This window comes from Apium graveolens, chromosome 3, assembly GCF_009905375.1.
Source record: "Apium graveolens cultivar Ventura chromosome 3, ASM990537v1, whole genome shotgun sequence".
Taxonomy (NCBI): domain Eukaryota; kingdom Viridiplantae; phylum Streptophyta; class Magnoliopsida; order Apiales; family Apiaceae; genus Apium; species Apium graveolens.
In genome coordinates this window covers 115,835,001-115,854,628 of record NC_133649.1, presented here as the reverse complement: position 1 = coordinate 115,854,628, position 19,628 = coordinate 115,835,001, and the positions used below count along the sequence as shown (strand labels likewise).

The 19,628-nt window shown below is 37.7% G+C and overlaps 1 protein-coding gene across 1 annotated transcript; it reads left to right on the top strand.

Annotated features, from left to right (window-relative positions):
• The first annotated feature begins 12,571 nt into the window (after positions 1-12,571).
• Positions 12,572-13,177, top strand: LOC141714537 (uncharacterized). Its single transcript, XM_074518052.1, has one exon. The coding sequence runs from the start codon at positions 12,572-12,574 to the stop codon at positions 13,175-13,177; it is 606 nt and encodes a 201-aa protein (XP_074374153.1).
• Positions 13,178-19,628: the final 6,451 nt, after the last annotated feature.

The window sequence follows — 19,628 nt, the reverse complement described above, 5'->3', positions numbered from 1 at the left end:
AACCAATAGGGCCTTAGATGCACTCTCTTTCATGTGAAGGGAATTGACAGAGTTTTTGGAAGTACATCTTTGGTTCTATTACTCCTCAGCTCCCCAATCTTCTTTAGAACTAATCTTCTAGCAGTCACATGGTACCCAAAGTTCTTTTTGAATGATGAGTAGATCTTTATCAGAATAGATTGGCTTTCTAGAAGAATCCTGTAAAGTGGCCATATGATCTCTTTTCCTCCCTTGTATTTGAATACCAGTCTTTCAGGAAGATGTCTGTGAGCATTAATTCCTTTAACTTCTTCCAATTCATCTAAGTAGAGGTTGATATCAAAAAACTCTTTGATGTCACAAATGTATAACATATCTCCTTTGTTGATTGTGGATTGAGATTTGACCAGGGTCTTGGATTTGAGAGTCACTGGTTTCACTTTCTTGCTAGCTCTTGTTTTTGTATTCTTTGGCTTGAAGATAGGAAAGTTCAGTTCAGGAATATGCAAACTATCCCAGTCCACTGGCTCATCCTTTGAAATTATGGGCTCACCATGCTTCAAATGCCACTGAGGATTTTGATGTTTGAGTTGTAGTTGTGGAATTTTTAGGAATGTGGTCTTCCTTTTCCTCATCACTAAAGTTCAATTTCCTCTTGGAATGGAGTTTGTATCTGAATCTTCTTTTCTACTGTGGTTCTTCTTACTCTTTCAGATCCTTAAGTTCAGCAATTACAGTTGGTTGTACATGAATTTCTGTTATGGTTTTTACAGCTTGAAGCTTGGCCAAGATAGCAGCTTGCTTCTTCTTTTATTTAAGCTTTTTAGCATCCAAAGCAGCTTGCTTCTTTTCTTTCCTGATTCTTTATTTCTATTCCTTCTTAGCTTCCACAAACATGGGGTGTCTAGCCACCACACAAATTTCCTTACCATTTATGTAAATCTTGGCTAATCTTCTTTTGAGTGTTGAGTCATCTGGATCTTTGTAGAAGGTAATTGACCTAGCCGACAATTTCTTCTCATCTGGCCTAGGTGTCTCATACACAGTGTCCATAGGATTCTTGTCTGAAAACTTTGAATAGTTTCTTTTAGGCTTCATGATGAAATCTGCTTTTGGAGATTTGATGCAAGATGTTTGGCCTTTTCCAGATAATTCATACTCATTTCATTCGCAGAAATGTTCTTGACTTTAGAATGGTTAATGAATGTTTTGTCTGGCTTCTGAATTGGCCCAAACTTTTGTTGAATTTATGCATCTATCTTTCTCCATTTTTCTTTCAACTCCTTCTCAGATGTTGTTACACCAATCTTTAGCAGTTTGTCATCTATGTTTAGCTTTGCTGCTTCCAGATTTATGATGTCAATAATGTCCATAACCGGTGGCTTTGTGAAAGCAATTGCTGGCACAATCACTTTGTTGACTTGAATGTTTAGAACTTTCTGATCCCACTCACTCCTTGATTCCTCTTGACTGATTGGGACAATAGAGCTTTCTTTCTCCCCCTTTTTGTTATCATCAAGTAGAGTAGAGGAAAAGGTTTTTGCTACCACCAGCCTTTGAAGCAAGTCTGTTTGTTGTGCCTGATGTAGATGTATAGCTGTTAGAGAGGCTTCCATAGCTGTTATTTTTTTGTCCAAGGAATCCACCTTGATTGCAAGATCAGTGTTCTTCCTTAGCTGTCTTTTAATATCAAGCATTATGGCTTCTGGAAGTTTGACATCTAGTCTGTCAGAAATATCCTTCTTTACTTGATTGATCTCTGTTTTGATAGAAGTGATATCCTGATTGTGTTGGAGGCCTTGGATTTGATGCAGTTGTAGAGAATTTAAATGTGCCTATAGGAGCTGCCTAATGCCTGCATCTGTTATAAATTGAATGACATTATGTATTTCCTGGATTTGATGAATGAGAGTGACCATGAAATGTTAAAGATCACAGTCCTTAGAGAATGTCCATGAAGGAAGGCCAGATCTTGAGTCGGTGCATGTTTCTCCCCTATGTTCATGAGTTCCTCATTTTCACCATCTTTTCTAAAGAAATCAGCAGATTTCTCAATCCCATAGTCAACATCATCATCAGCTCTATGTGGCATAGTTGTGATGGCATCCTTAGCTCTTTGCATTGACTGGGTGGTGTGTACCAAGTTCAGCATTCTTTCTGCATTTTCATTGCCCTTTCCAGACAAAATCTGATATGCTGGAACAGGATGAGTAAATGCCTCAGCATCCAGAGAGATGGAACTTATAACAGCTTGATCCTGCTGAGATAGTTTCTCTAAGTCTGCATCATTGGCATTCATTGACTCACTAGCAATGATGTCCATCCTTATATCTCCTGTACATGTATTTCTCTCAATTTCTCTCTCTTTTTGCATCAAGGGCTCCCCTTGGCTCCCCACCCTCACACCCTCACCTTTACCATCTAAGGTGGGACTCCTCTCACTCAATTTTTCCAGTCATGAAGAAATGGACTGCATTTGTTCACTCTTTTTCTCTCCTTTTTCCTGGGAGCAACCCACACTATCACTCAATTTACTCCCTTCCCTCAGTCCTAAGAGTGATTGTATTACTACTAAGTCTTCTGCACTTCTGAGAATTGAATAAATTTTAAGTTGTGCAGAGACACCTAACGGATGAGGAATATCGATCGGGATAGTAGTTTGGCTATCCGACGGATGACTGCTGTTAGGCTTATCCGTCAGGATACAATCACTACTCGAAGGATGATGAATATCCATCGGGATAGAAGAAATGAATGAGTTTGGAGTGGAGACTATTGTAGACTTTGTGCAGATTGATGAAAATTATGTCACAAATGTCTCAACAGACTCGGAAAGAAATGGCAAGTGAGCCAACAAATCATCTAAAAGATGATGCTCACTTGCTTGGATTTTTGGCTTCTCTAAGAGAGTTAAAGATGGAGAATTTGGAAGTGATGTGTTTATCATGTCAACATCCAGTGAGTGTGTGGGAGAGTTTGGTCAGGTGCTTCAATTATGAGAGATTTTGGCTATGACTCCACATTTATTGGAGCCACATCAATCTGACTTTGAGATGGTGCAGTGACTGGGTCTTTAGGACCAGTTTGCACTATGTGTGTGTCCTGTGCATCCCCAAGGGCTTTTGATCTTTTCTTTCTAGCATAAGTTTGTGGTGAGCTAGTGTCCCTACCCCTTTTGGCCTGTGCTCCTGGTTGGGAGCTTGTTTTAATAGTGACATCCTTTTGGGAGGATGAAACTAGTAATGTGATTATTTCCATATTAACAACCACAGTTTGTTGGGAAACTCTGGTGTGGCTAGGTTTGGGTACTCTCTTCTCACTAGCCTTATCCTTATAGTTTCTTTGTTTTTCACCCTGTCCCTTACCTTTCTCACCCACCTTCACACTCCCCTCTTTGGCTTTAGTGGATTTTGCAACTGGTTTCTTTTGAAAGAAACCAGAGGGGGCTTTTTTAGATTTGGATTTAGAAGTATGTGATTTATTAGCTTGGGTAGGCATCTATTTGGTCATTGACACAGATGCCATTGCTACATTTGAAGTCAAAGAAATATGTGAGGTTGGAAGAGTGGAGACAGTAGAAATTACCTCACTTACTTGAGGTCCCTCCATTACTGGAAAATAGAAGAGGATCACCTCTTTGTTGTGGTCTGCTCTATTAAGATCTGCAATTATTCTTCTTTCTTGAACCCAAAAATTCAGCTTGTTGGTTGGGTTCTCAATCACAATGTTCTCAATAAGATGGTTGCATCATGAAAAATCTAGCATAATAGACACTTTTACCTCTCTTATTGAGTTCTCCTAACTTAAAGCCTAACTCAAACAAAACCAAGTCATTGAAATTAAAGTACTTATCAGTAACTAGCATGTAAAGCATGTTAAGCATGGATATGTTAATAGAGTCAAAGTTACTAATTTTACCAGAAAACACTTTAGTTACCACATCACACAAATAACTCCATTCTTTCCTAAGACCCAACCTTCTAATTTCACTTAGTTTAGAGGTAGTGAGTGCATAGCCCGTGGAATTCAGCATGTTAACTATATCAGTGTCTGTATGTGGAGTAGTAACAGTATTATCAGGAATTCTAAAGCATGCTTTGACAATATCACTATTAATACAAAACTGTTTACCTTTAAGAGTGAAAGTGATGGTCTTGTTAGTTGAGTTGTACACTGCAGTTGTCCATATCTCTTCTACAACCTCACAGTAGATAGTGGGAGATTCCAGCATAACATAGTGGAGTTTGCAGCCTTTCACAAAATCCATCATTTTGTGGTAATTTCCAGACTGTTGAATCTCCTTGTTCACTAGAGCTGTGAAGTTGTTCTTTTCATTGATGTACCCAGTTTGAGACATGATCTTGACTACTGGTGTCATTGTTAGAGATTGAAATTTTCAGAGAGAGTGATTGCTTTTGAGGAAGAAAGAAGTTAGAGCAATTGAATCTTGAGAATGATAAAAGAGAATAGTAGAAATGAATTTAGCTTTTATACTATCTCAGAAATAAACTGTCAAAAATAATAAAGTAAAATAAAGTGACCAATAAAAATTGCCCAAAATAGCCGTTTACAAATAAATAAACTGTAAAAATTCCTTCAATTATCCGTCATGTTATGCTTACAAACTGTAAGTATACCCGATGGATAATGTTCAGAAATTTAACGGCTAGGATTGAGACAATTCGACATATGAGGATAAATCAGTTATCCGTCGAGTTATAAAATTCTCCAGAAAAATAATTGATTTTTATTAACAATTAATATCGATTTGAAAAACAATCGCTATATATATATATATCGATTTGAGAACTCTGTGAAGCTCAAATTGGCTCACAACTGCTTTACAAGTGAACAAACAAACTACAGAGAAATTCTTAACAGTTACAGCTTTTTCTATTTCTCTTCTAAATGTGTTTGCTTAGTTTGATAGTTGTTTTTGTTCTACTTGCTACACTTGGTTTAGATATCACCAAGTTTACATGGTAATAAGACAGGATAATAAAACAAAACCTATCAAGTCTAACTCCATGCTACTTCATAACGCATGTGACTGTGTTATCACTGTCAACAGATATTTGAATTGATCATCCGTCGGGTACATGCTTGTCATCCGTCTGGTGGCTTTGTTGATCATCCGTTGGGTAGCTTTGTTGATCATCCGCCGGGTAGCTATTTGACACTTGAATCCATTTCATTTATGCAGAATTACAAGATTATCTCATATTTACAATTAATCCACCTATTCTGCATATCTACTAGTAGTCAACATGACTCATATGCTCCTACGGAATCTACACAAAGTTGTTTGCAGAAATGTGCTACAATACTTATTATTACATAAGCTGCTCACTCGATGGATATCAAATCATCATCCGTCGGGACTATATTGAATCATCCGTCGAGACTATATTTGATCATCCGTCGAATGGTACAAAATTCAATAAGTTAAATCTACTAAGGTGTTTTGATTAATTTATCATCAAGTTCACAACATATTTCTAACAGACCAGATGGAAACCTTGTTCTTGACCAAGTTCCAAGCAGCTGTGAGATATGCTCCGTCTGTCAGTACTCTGTCTAATGTCAAACAAAGGGAGAATGAAAGCTTGACATCTTACTTTAAAAGGTTCAATGCTGAGTCTACCAACATAAGAGGTGCTTCGGACGAAGCTTTGAAAAGTTTTTTGATAGCAGGGCTAAGGGTTGGCTCAGATTTCTGGAAACATTTACAGGAAAAAGATATGGCTCCTCTGTCAGACGTCTTTGCTTTTGACAAAATCATTCAAGGCCATTAAACAATCTTTGGCAGAGGTTCAACCGGCTTTGCAAACAAGCCAGCGAGGTAGAGCAAGAAAGAGGGATAGATCCCCAATCCCAAGATATTGAAGAAGTAGTCGAAGCCCGAATAGGGTAAATGCTGCAACTGTAAGGAAGGAATGGAACCCTCCCTCAAGCTATGACATCAGAACTAGAGGGTACACCGCTTTGGTTGCATCGATTGAGCACATCTTTGAGGTAAACAAGAACATGGGACTTTTTAGAAAGCTAGAGGCTCTGTCGTCTTGGCAAAGCAAAGATAAGAAGAAGTACTTTGAATTCCATGAATCATCCGAACACAACACCCATGAGTGTCAGAAGCTAAAAGATTAAATTGAGATTATAATCAAGGAATGATATCTTGGTGAGTGGGTGTGAAGGAAGTAAGGAGGCATAAAATGGTGCTGACATAGTAAAGGAGGAAGGAGGTCGTACCCCTCGGGGATCTAATAACGAAACTCTGGAAGAAAACAAGTTCGTCAGGGATGGCTGCATCCGAGCAATATACGGAGGGGATCCTGGGATGGAATGCAGTAACAGAGCCTTGGCAAGATATGCAAGGGAAGCTTGGTTTAGACCATTGAATGACGTGCACAGGGTGGAGACTCGGCCACCAAAAGTATTCAAGGGAAAATCCATGGATATCACCTTCAGGGAAGCAGATGTCAGGTGGGTACATCACCCCCATAATGACGCTCTAGTCATTTCTCTCCAAATTGGAACTAAAAACATCTACAGAGCCTTCGTGGACAATGAAAGCTCGGCAAACATCCTTTACTACAGCACTTTTAAGAAGATGAGTTTTCCTGACCGAGATATGTCAGGAGAGAATTCTTTTGTCTATGGTTTTTCTGGCGAAGGAGTTAGAGTAATGGGATCAATTCAACTGTAATAACCCTAATTTTTGGAATTTTTGAAACCCTGATGAATAGTAACTTTTGCTGATGATGCTGATTAAGGAAAATTATCAGACCACACTATATAGGGGTACTGTTATGGAAATTCTAAGATCGTATTAGTATTTCATAAAGTAAATAAGTATATGTAAAGATCGTCAGAATCCAAATTCGAACACTTTGATTTTTCCCGAAAATCCACCAGATACCGAAAGAATTGAGTATAAGGTAACATGATTAAAAGGATTTAAATTCAAGGATTATAAGAGAGGATCATAAAAGGAATATAAAATATTGAGAAAGGTTTAGGGGAACCCAAGTAATAAGATCCCGGATATGATCCCTCGAACGATAAACGCGAACGAAAGTTAAGCGAACCGTATAACAGATAAGCGGTCATTAGCCAAGTAATTAAGGGTTAATCAAAGAGGTGAGTGGATGATAATGTCATCATACCAACAAGAAGAAGACAAGTGTAACAAGATGACCTAAGCTTGATGACATAAGCTTGACAAGTGGGAAGGATTGGTTGGTTGATTGTGAGCCACACATTTTTCACCATGGTAAATTCCATGTAACCAAGCTAAACACCACACAAATCATCAAAACACAAATCAAGAAGATATTTCTTCTTCTTCTCCTTCATTTCCTCGGCTTTTCTTCTTTAAACAAGAAGGAAAATTTCAAAACTCAAGCTTCACTCCATCATAAATCAAGAGGTTAGTCTCTATAGCTCCTATATTTCATAACTAAGAAGAGCAAGTAGTTTGAGTGCTTGAATCCAAGGTTTTCTAGCTCAAATAAATCATTTTAGTCTAGGGTGAATAGTAACTTTCAAGAACAAACTTTTGATTCTCGATTTTATTTGTAAGGTCAAGGTAGCTTAAGCATAGATCAAGGCTTCCATGGACATTCCAAGGATCTTTCATTGATTAAAAGCTTCAAGAAGGTATAAAAACCTTCAAACCCTAAGCTTTACTTTGAATGTTTAGGAGTGGTTTTGATTGTTATAGTATATGAGAAGCATGATGCTTGTGTGTTTCAAGTTTGGTTGGGTTTGTAGTGATTTGGATGATTGAATCTTGTTTATAGTTAATGAAATTTAAGTATAGTTAGTAGTTCATGTTTAGGGTTGAATGAATTGGAAAATCTTGAGATGTTGGGACTGATATGGTAAGGTTTGGATGAGGGTTGGGTGTATTGTTGATTGTGAGTTGGATTGTGGTTGTTTGGAATGGTTTAAAACTTTGGTAATCGCGTAAACATAGTCGTCATAATGCCCAATTTACCTTAGACTGCTTTAGTTCTTAACTTCAGGACCTGTGAACTCACTGTAAGATTCTGACCATTGCCATTTTTAGATATTTCATGTTACGAGCTTCATTTTGATATGTGGTTCGCTTGAATCCGATGTACGGTTTAGGAGAAACGACCGTTTTAAGTAACGGCATTTCGCGAATGAACCATTACCCCTCTCCTTACTTTGAAACCTTGGTTAAGGCCCTTAAATGACTATTTGGAGTATGAAACAATTATGTAAAGAGGATTAGGCAGTTGGTAGGGTACTCGCGAAATAATCGCCTTAAAATTCTTAATGGTTAATTTATTAAAAATGGTAGAGCCGAGGGTACTCGAACGACTTATGTAATTCGTTAAGCGTAGAAGTGACCATAAGCGAACGTTAGGGTTCAATTGGTTAAAGTCTAGTTTCTTAAGCGACCGGGGTTTAATTCCGACTTATGTTGTTGTTCATAGGTTATCGGACCCACTCTAAGCTTAAGTCTATCCGGGAACACTCAGGCAAGTTTTCTACCCGTTATACTGTTGTTATGATGTAAATAGATGTATATGTATTATCTTGTGATAAGTGCATGATTGTTATTAGCAAATCTTGCGATATATTGGAGCATGCTGATATGGTATATATGCATGTCTGTTTCGTAATCTTGATATCTAATTCTTGATTCAATTGCTTATAAGTTGCATAATACATATGCTAGAGATAAGCAGTAGTTACGTATACCCTTAGTATAGGGGACCCAAAGGTGAACATTTTCTAAACCGGGAGTCGATGTTCTCGAGTATAATATATATATATATATTTATTTATTTATTTATATATGTATATATATAGATATAGTTTTCAAAACTATTAATCGAATAAGGTTTATTCGATAACTTTATTTTATTTAATGAATATTATTTTGAATATTCATTCGAGGACTTATGACTCCGCTTATTTTATTTAATGAATATTATTTTGAATATTCATTCGAGAACTTATGACTCTGCTTATTTTATTAAATAATATTATTTATTTTATTAAAGAATAATATTTCGATAATCAAACTTATTTTCGATTATTCAAATAAAGATCGTACTTTCGTATAAGTATATCTTTGGTTATTTATTATTCATTTCAAGTATGAGTTTTTAAAAAAAACTTCTACTTCAATTATTTTTATAGAGATTATCCTTTATGGGAATATTATTTAAATAATAATATTCAGATATTCTCCAATATATCGGGACTGATTTATTTTATAAAATCAGCATTACTTGCCCAACGTTCGGGATGTAAGTCCATCTATTATAGTCGGCATAAGCAACATGGGCTCAGTGGGGGTCCATGAAAGTGTAAGTGGCTCAGTGGGAGTCTATCAATGTGTAAGTGGCTGAGTGGCAGTCCAACATAGGTCCTAATACGGCCAGGGTGATGACCAGTGGGGAATTCGTCCATCTACTAGTAGAAAAGGTTACTTATTGGTATCTTTGCCTGATCAGCAAGATATCAGGTTTATACCAAGGTTTTCTCCTTTCCAAATTCATTGGATATTGTAACTCTATTTATAATTTTCATAACAGAGGTTTTCAAGGAATGTATGAAATGTATATATAGGTGTATATATATATCGGGACTTAATGAAGTATCTTGTAACTTCATTATTTATAATGATATTTCAAAGATTGAATCTATTCAAGTCTTTTCTTGTAGTCTCATCTATGTGATGAACTTTTTAAACTGATTATACCTTAAATGGTGGTAGTTCAAGCAATATTTGGAAAAGATATAAGTATATTGGAGTATCTCGTAACTTCACCTTTTCAACTTATATCTGGTTAATGATTATCTTATGCATGATAAAGATTTTCAAAAAAACGTTGAGACAAGGTTAGATATATGAGATCACCTTGCAACGATATTTTTTTATACAGTTATAAACTGGAACTCTGTGTATGTTATACATGACAGAGGATTTCAAGATTTTTAAAAGTATATATACATATATACTAAATATTTTGCGACTTGGTCGCATTAAGAGATCAAACTTGGTTCATTTCTTTTTGACCAAGACTTTCATGAGTATTATGAGAATGCTCATATATTGTAAATTATTATACATATTATTTCGGTGGGCTCACCCTTGCTTTCTTCTTTCATCACACAATAACAGATAGACAAGATGAACAGGACCAAGCTCCCAATTCGTGAGCGGATAGGAAACGTTCTGTAATTTCCTGTAGGCGTTGATGCCATTGTGGCTGAGGTAGGAACTACCAATAGGCTAGGCTTTCAACTTTTGATGTACCAGGCTTATGTATATTATGAATTATAATAATGGGAAAGAATATGTAAATTTATTCAGAAACCCTTTTGAGGTGTAATTACTTATAATTGTGGAATAAAATGACTTGTGTTATTTTTGGTATTCATCTCTGAGACTATAACTTGTGGGGTGTCTGTGTGTGTATATTGTGGGGTTACAGTACGCAGTAGTTGGTTGACTATTAAGATTAAGTATTGATAAGGGAAATGGAACTCGTGATAACCCGAATCCCCGACCCCAGATTTGGGGGTGTTACATCAACTGCCATGCACCCTGAGAGAAAGTCTACTGTCTGTAAAAAAGATGCTCAAGTTTAAGGTCCTGAATTAAGAGTCATCCCTCAATGTGTTGTTAAGGCGACCTTTTCTCAGGGAGATGATGGTCATCACTTCGATCCACCATCTTACAATCAAATTTTCAACCCCAAATGGGGTAGGCAACATAAAAGGCTCTCAATATGATTCCTGGGAATGTTACCGACAGGCAATGAAGGGTTTTAGGAGAAGGGATGTCCAAGTCGGAGATGCCCAAGATGATGAGCTGGAAGGAAGCATTGAGCAGCCAATCGAAGAGATCCGTGTCCATTACTATGTTGAACAGGAAGATGAATACTCTGCCAAGTTTCCTTCTGTAATGTTATTCTTAGAAGACACTCTCAGGGTCGAAATGTTGGAAGAGGAAGAAGAATCCCCAAATGGTATATAGTCCAAGGAAACTTCAATGGGGAATGGCTTGAGGGAAGAAGTGATGTTTTGTAAAGCCTCGGACAAACTGTGTGTAAGGTAGATGCCCTCTTCCTAAGGGCGCGCTCTTATCACAAAAAATCTCAAAAGAAGTTGATGCCCTTGTGTCTCAGGGCGCGCCTTCTCATAATCAGAATTCAGAAGAAGTTGATGCCCCTATTACTCATGGTGCACCTTCATTCAAAGAGGAAGTTGATGCTCCTCCTCTAGAGGATGCGCCTTCTAAACAAAGTAATGAGGATCATAATCAGCTCGACTTGGATCCAAGGATACCAATGCCAACAGAGAAAATGGGGCCAGGTGAGGATATGATTGAAATTCGAATCAACAAGGGAGATCCAAGCAAAGTTTTGAGAATTGGATCTCAGCTAAGTTTGAGGATGAAGGAAGGGATTTCAAAATTTCTCTTGGCGAATCTTGATATGTTTGCTTGGACCCACTCAGATGTGGTTGGAATTGATCCGAAAGTCATGTTCCATCGATTGAATATCGATCCCAAACACAAAGGGATTCGACAAAAGCGCAGAGCTATAAGTGGAGAAAGTGTTATAGCTTTGGTCGAGGAAGTGGATAGACTCTTGGATGTCGGATTAATCAGAGAATCTTTTTACCCGGAATGGTTGGCAAATCCGGTGTTAGTGAAAAAACCTAATGGGAAGTGGAGGACTTGTATGGACTTCACAGATCTAAACAAGGCTTGTCCAAATAATAGCTTCCCTTTGCCAAGAATTGATCAATTGGTTGATGCTACGGCAGGTCATGCTTTGCTAAGTTTCATGGACGTATACTCTAGCTATAATCAAATTCTCATGTATAAACCTGACCAAGAGCACACTTCTTTCATCACTGACAGAGGTCTCTATTGCTACATCGGAATGCCATTTGGCTTAATCAATACCGGGGCAACTTATCAAAGGCTTATAAAAAAGATGTTTAAGAAGTAGATTGGGAAGACAATGGAAGTGTATGTGGACGATATGCTTGTAAAACTAAGAGAGCGGAGGATCATATAGAGGATTTGGTTGAAGTGTTCCACATTCTGAGAAGGTATAGAATGAAGTTGAATCCTCAGAAATGTGTATTTGGCATGGATTCGGGGAATTTCCTGGGATTCATGGTAAACCACTGAGGAATCGAGGCAAACCCCGCAAAACTCAAAGCTCTGCTGGATATGAAATCTCCCACAAGCGTTAAGCAGGTGCAAATTTTGACGGGAAGAATTGCAGCATTGAATCAATTTATGTCCAAATCTTCAGATAGATGCAAAGAATTCTTTAAAGCAATTAAAGGCATGGGGAAGGATTTTGTATGGACCTCGGATTGTGAGGAAGCTTTTCAGAAAATCAAAGAACAGTTGGGGAGTCCTCCTATGTTGGCAAAACCAGAAGAGGGGGAAACATTGATTCTTTACTTGGCAGTCTCAGAATACTCCATCAGCGCAGCGTTGGTAAGAGAGGAAGAAGGTCATCAGTCACCATTGTACTATGCGAATGAGAGATTATTGGATGCATAAACTAGATACACCAGCATGAAAAAGTTAGTATATGTCATTGTCCCTGCGGCACGAAAGCTAAGGCCATACTTCCAAGCTCATGAGATAGAGTTTCGCACCGCCTATCTTCTCAAGTACATTTTACATAAGCCAGAATTATCAGGGAGAATGCTAAAGTGGGCAGTAAAGTTGGGACAATTCGATCTGGAGTATTGCCCTCACACAGCAATCAAGGGGCAAGAGTTTGCTGACTTCATACTTGAGTTCGATTTTGAGGTAGATGATAAGTCTATAGTGTTGGCAGAACCTTCGTCACAGGGGAATTCCCCTATCGAAGTGAGAGAAGATTTCCCACACCCTTGGTGGGTCTTGCATGTCGATGGGGCAGTGAATAATAGTGGGGCAGGAGCCGGGATTGTTTTGGTTACCCTAGAAGGACATCATTTGTTGAGTGCCATTCACTTCAAGTTTTATGTCACCAATAATGACGTCGATTACGAAGCACTAATCAATGGCCTGAAGATAGCTTTTGAAGTAGGGGTCATGAATTTGATAGCTCAAAGCGACTCAGAGTTACTAATAAATCAAGTCAATGGAGGGTTCCAGGCCCGAGGTCCTCGAACTGAATTATATATGCGATAGTGCAGTGCTTAATTAAAAGATTTGGTAGCGCCAAGTTGGAGGGCGTGCCAAGAGAAGAAAACAGCAATGCGGATGCCTTGGAAAAATGGGCTCATAGTTGGATAGCGTATTTCTAGGACAAATTCCCTTGGGAATTTAAGAAATTCCAAGTATTCCAGAAGTAAGTTTGTTTCAAATGCAAGAGATCCCATAGGAGACTTGGATGACCCTTATTCATAATTATATCCAAGCAGGGACTTTGCCAGAAGACAAGTTACAGGCTCGACACCATCGCTATCAGGATGTGAAGTACGTTGAGTATCGCTCGGGAGCCAAAACAAAACGAACACGCCTGCTATGATGCAGTCTATCACCCACAAAGTAATGGTCATATGGAGGACATAATTAAGATCATTAAGCATACTTGAAAGGACAATAGCTACAGAAAAAGAAAGGAGATTGGCCAGAACATATGCCAATGGTTCTTTGGTCTTATAATACAACTCCAAGATCGACTACGGTCGAGTCCCCTTTTATGCTGACCTATGGGTATGAGGCTATGATTCCCGTAGAAGTGGGAGCTGGATCGTTGTGAAGGAATTTTGTTAGGTCCCAATGTGTTTGTAGAAGGGGGGTTGAATATAAACAGTACCGAATAATCGATAAATGCGGAATAAAAAATGTGAAACAAAATTCAAGTTAAATAAAAATATTATTAAACTTGAAAGGTGTTACAACAACTGTATCGATTACAAGGAATTAATCTCAAATTAATTATCACAAATTTATAATAAATTCGACATGAACTTTTTCTATTTTTGCAATAATTAGAATCAAATGCTAAACGCGATTTGAGATTAAGTTCTAGGGATTTTGATCCGCTAGATTGTTACACAAGAGCAAGATAAAGATTTCTAGTGCATTGGATTTAACTTTACAATCTACAAATTTAATCTTGAAGTATGCAGATGAAAAGATGAAATATTGATTCTTGTTTTTCTTTTCTGCTTTGTTCTTGACTTCTGTGTTGTGGATATGTGAATGTGTTCTGCTTCTACTTCTTTTTAATCAAACAACCGAATAGAATGAACTGGAATGACAATCCAGAGCTCAGCAAGACAATCAGTAGGACTATCAAATGAACTAGCAAGACTATCAGAATGAACTAGCAAAACTATCCTCCTCCCAGTGTAACTTTCGGCAAGACAACTGTTTGTACTAGCATGACTTTGGGTATGACTATCAATTGTCATACCGATTGTCATATTAGTACAATCAGATTGTCTTGTTGAATTTAAATAGATTTTAATCCAATTTAAATTCTGAAAATCCTTAATACTAATTCTAAATTAATTAATCAATTAATTCAATTATTCAATAAATTAATCTTTGCAGATATAATTTATTTTCTTAATTAAATTATATGACTTAATTAATTAATAGAGAATTAATATTAATCTGGAGCAGCAACCATTCTTCTGAAAATCTTCTGAAAATCACTGTCAATTGTGAATCAATTTCACCACTTCATTGTTGACACTCGATGTACTGTCTGGTTCATGAGTGACTAACTTCCGTGACGTTTCTTCAAGCCTTAACCTTGATACTCTTGATTTTCTTCAGACTAAATCCTTGTAATTAATTGATACTCTGACGAGATCTCTGTCACTTGATTAAATCCACAACATTGATTTATATCACTGAGGCTTGATCAATTTCTTGAACTTGTTCCAGTGAATTAATTCCTCAAGTCTGTAGATGCACCTTGTTTCTGAATCCTTTGACAGATATTACTTTGCGAGATCTCTTTGACGGTAGATCCACTATTTACTTATTACATTCTTATTTGAGTTGAGTTGAATCCTCGAATATACAAATAGGCTATGACATATGCCTTACAATCTCCCCCTATTTGTTTGTTAGACAATAACACACAAATACCTAGAGGATAACTCAACTAACAAATAAGAAAAAGATATAAACAGAAATGCAAAGTAAATAGCAGAAAAATTCTGGAATAAATATAACATTTTCCAGATTCCAAAGTAGACGTTCCTCTAGACTAAACATATCTTCAAGTAGTTTCATCTTCTTTTGTACAACCACATTTCCTGTTGAGAAGCCCATATCTCTCTTGCTTCTCCCCCATGAGAATCAACTGATTAAAGAAGATCACCTTCGTTTACCACCTCTCCCGTACAATAGGATCCGCAGATAAAAACCAATGGTACTCCCCTAACAGCTTCTTCCCTTATCAGAAAATCACCTTGTGTTTACCACCTCTCCCGTACAATAGGATCCGTAGTTACAAACAACAATGGTGTGGTGTAGTGTACATGTTTGATCTTTTTCTTCTCCCTACTATTTCTCCCCCTTAGTTGAGGAATCCTCCAAACTATTACTTAAGCTTTTATCTCCCCCTTAAAGAAGGAATGTATGCCGTCGTCTGAAGGAGTTCTCATATTCACTTGGTTGGAAAAGAAATAACAAGAAGTTTCTCTTTCTTCCTCACTATGAGTGTGTGATTCTGTTTAGTGTACCTCACATGTGTTTCACTCTTCTCTCCACTCATGTTTACACTCAATCTCACAAGTATATCACTCCTCTCATAGCTCCAAAAACCAGCTGTACCTGCAAGGAAAATCACATTAGCCATCCTTAAGGAGGTCACAGGTGGTGCAATGGGAGTTCACAAATCCCCATCCTTGTTAAACTCGTCAGATGAATCTGAGTCATAATTTACAAGTTGCTGGTTTCCCTTTTAGGGTTCCAGATTTGAATTCTGGGAAGGTAACAAATGATCCAATGAATTTAGCATAAAGATCAAAGTTCCCTTCTAATGTCTGTGAAGACATTTCCTTGTGACTCATCAGGTAATATCTGAATCATTATCAATAAGTTGTCGATCTGCACCTATGTCAGATCCACTATCCGCAGATGCATCCAGGGGATTTAAGCCTAGGGAGGTAGACACTGACCACTGACATATGGCTTTTGGATCAGTATCCTCTCCTAACACCTGTAAAGGCAATTGGTCCATTAACGAACCTTAAACAATCGAATCTGACCTTAAAATGGTCGAAACTCTTGTTTCCGTCAACTCATCCTTTGTGTGTGTAACCTCTCCTTGTGCATCAAGAATTGTTTATGTTTGAAGTGGTGACACTACATCGGATACCTTGGCCGACAGGCAAATTTCAATAGACGCACCCTGTTGAGAGAATGAATCTAGTAACTGTTTTTGTGCCTTTTCAGCCATTACATCTTTTTGAGAAGATGTATGGGGGCTAGCAGTTGTCTCGGTTTAAATACTACTCATCTATGTAGGAGACAGAGCTACTGGGTTGACTACAGAACCTTCCTTATGTGGTGCACTAAGGCACTATCTCCCTCACGCTCATTCATACTACATTTAGTGGTAAGAGAGTGTTGGTTAGTTCTGTTTTTGTGTTTGTCTTTACAGTCTGGGATAGATGTTGTGGGTTTTCAACCTCATGACTGTCAATGAAAAAAAAGTCATTGGAGACTGCACCTGTATCACAGAACATAGGGCAATATAGAGTGATAAAATGTACTTAAGATCTATAATGAATGAAAATTATACATTTAATCTTTTGAGAGAGATGATGTACAATAGTGATTTCAAAGGATTTTACATGAAATAAGAAATCACTAATGTAGAAAGAAGTTTGATTTACTCCTAAAACTCACTGCACATATTAAACAATATAATTGTGCCTAGTGATTAGAGAGTTATAAATATGACGACTCTACTAGTTCATATTAAATTATAACTTCAGTTAGAGTGCCATACCATGTCCTTGACGATTGCTTGAGTAGTACACTAGTTCATACCAACCTGAAGTGAGATTATGAAGAAGAGATTGCATAGTCCAATAGATCTGCAGCTGTAAAGTCCATGAACTGTGGTGCATTGACTTCCTCTTTTGACTCACCAACCAGGAGTACACTTGTACACATCTTACTAGAGTCCAATTCCAAGTGTAATGTGCAGCAGGTGCCTGATATGTCATAATAATCTCAAGTCTCGTCACTGGTGCTATATGTTAGATATTTCTTCCTGATAATAACCTAGCACAATATACAAATTTTCAATGATAACATTCCCAGCTTGCAAACAGCCATATCCCTCAGATAAACCTTTGCTGTTATCTCCAAAGGTAACCAGTGGGCCAGCTTTCTCAATCCACATTTGATAGCAGGGCTCTATCTCCGGTCATATGTCTTGATGATCCACTTGTCAAGAATCCACACTACCGGTTACACCTGTATAATGCCCTGCACTACAAATGGATTAGACCTTCTTCGGAACCCAAACTTGGTTGGGCCCGGCATACTTGTAGAATTGTCCTTTGTCAGGAAAAACAACATTTTTAATTTTAATGGTCTCAACTTTCTCACTGACTGAACATTTGACCTTATAAATAGCCTTAACAAATTTCTATTTAGGCTTAGGCACAAATGTCTCCTTTCTAGCCTTAGAAGGACTAGCAGTCTTAGACCTATCATGCTTCTTATTATTCACATGCTGACGAAGAGTAGTCTTACATTAGAAACATGCTTACCATTAAAATAAGCATACATCATATTAAAAGCACAAGACATACAATTAGAAACACCACATGCTTTATGAGAGTGATTAACAGCAGGCAATTTATGCATGGTAGTCATGGCATTTTTGTTTTCTAACTCATGTGTGTCTGAGTTAGTCTCAGTTGCTTTCACAACTTTGACTGGAACTTTCGACACACTCGACTTGGAAACAACCTTCTCATTAGCAAGATCTTCAGCACGAATTTCTTCTTGAATAACAGAAGAGGTTGCATCAAATGGTTCAGCAATTGATGGTTTATAGAGGGGTTCATCAACACCCTTAAGCACATGTGGTACTTCCCTCCCTTTAGCACATACATGAGGAGGGAAGTTTATGCCTAATTCTCCAATAGCAGCATTGTAATCATAACCTATTCCAGATGTTTGATTAACAGCTTGCTTACTGTAGAACTCTTTAGCCTTCGAACAAGAATTGAAGTAGGCTCTAACCTTAGTCTCAACACCGATGATCTTGTCTTTGAGAATAGTTTCGATTTGTCAATAACAGTCAACTCTATTCTCTAGAAAAGATACTTGTTCTTTTAACTTGTCTTGATTAATGTGCACAAGTCTTAATTCATTGACCTCTTTCTCAAGGTCTTTGATCTGCTGACTTAACAGTTCATTATCACGACGAGCACAATCTAAGGAACCTCCTAGATGATAAACTAATTCAGCATCAGTAAATTTTACCTCTTTTCTTGATGATGAAGCTTTTCCATCAATAACCATAAGAGCAAGATTCTCATCTTCTTCATCTTCACTATCAGTATCATCCCAGCTTCTTCCCTTTGACAGGTAAGCCCTTTCAGAGTTCTTTCTTACTTGCTTTGGCTTCCTACATTATGTGGCAAAGTGTCCCAACTCATTGCAGTTATAGCATCTAATGGTGCTCCGATCAACCATCCCTGTTTTGTATCCACCACTGCTGGTGTTAGAGGATGAAGATCCACCTTTCTGGAATTTGTTGTAGTTGGACTTGTACTTAAGCTTGGGATTCCTCTTGAATCTGACATGGGAGAATCTTTTGACAATTTGGGCCATTGACTCGTCTTCCGATTGCTCCAGCTCTTCCAAGGAATAAAAATCATCACTTGATTGATTTGTAGTAGGAGGATCATATTCTGCTACTAACATATTTTCCTCAGCCTTGGAACACTGTACCATTCTCTCCAATTGTTGAGATTGCTGTTGTTGTTGACCTTCAGCTACAAGTGCAGTAGATGTGCTGACCATTCTATCCTTCCCGTAGACTTCCTTCTGTTGAATCTGCTCCAACTCATAGGTTTTTAACACTCCATAGAGCCTGTCCAAAGAAATCTCACTCAGATCTCTAGCTTCTCTAATGGCAATGATTCTATGTTCAAGATGAGTTGGCAGTGTTAAAAGGAACTTTTTGTTGACCTCCCTGATTGAATAAAATTTTCCATTGATGTTCAAGTTGTTGATCAACGCATTGTACCTCTCAAACAATTCAGTAATTCCTTCTCCTGGATTTGATTTGAAATGTTCATACTCAGAGGTTAGGATCTCCAACTTGTTCTCCCTAACTTCCTCTGTGCCTTCATTAATCACCTCAATAGTTTCCCACATGTGTTTGGAATTTTTACAGTTCATCACATGTCTGTTCATCAAGGGATCAAGGGAATCAATTAATATTATGTGAAGGCTGGCATCCAAGGAGGCTTCTTCCTTCTCAGAAGGAGTAAAATCTTCAGGCTCTTTTGGATAGGTTCTAGCTTTGGTAATCACAACATCATCTACTATCACCTCTGGTTCAATAACCATCGGAGTTTTTAGACCCTTCTTTAACAAGTTCAGATATTTGGGATTTGCAACTTGTAAAAATAATAGCATC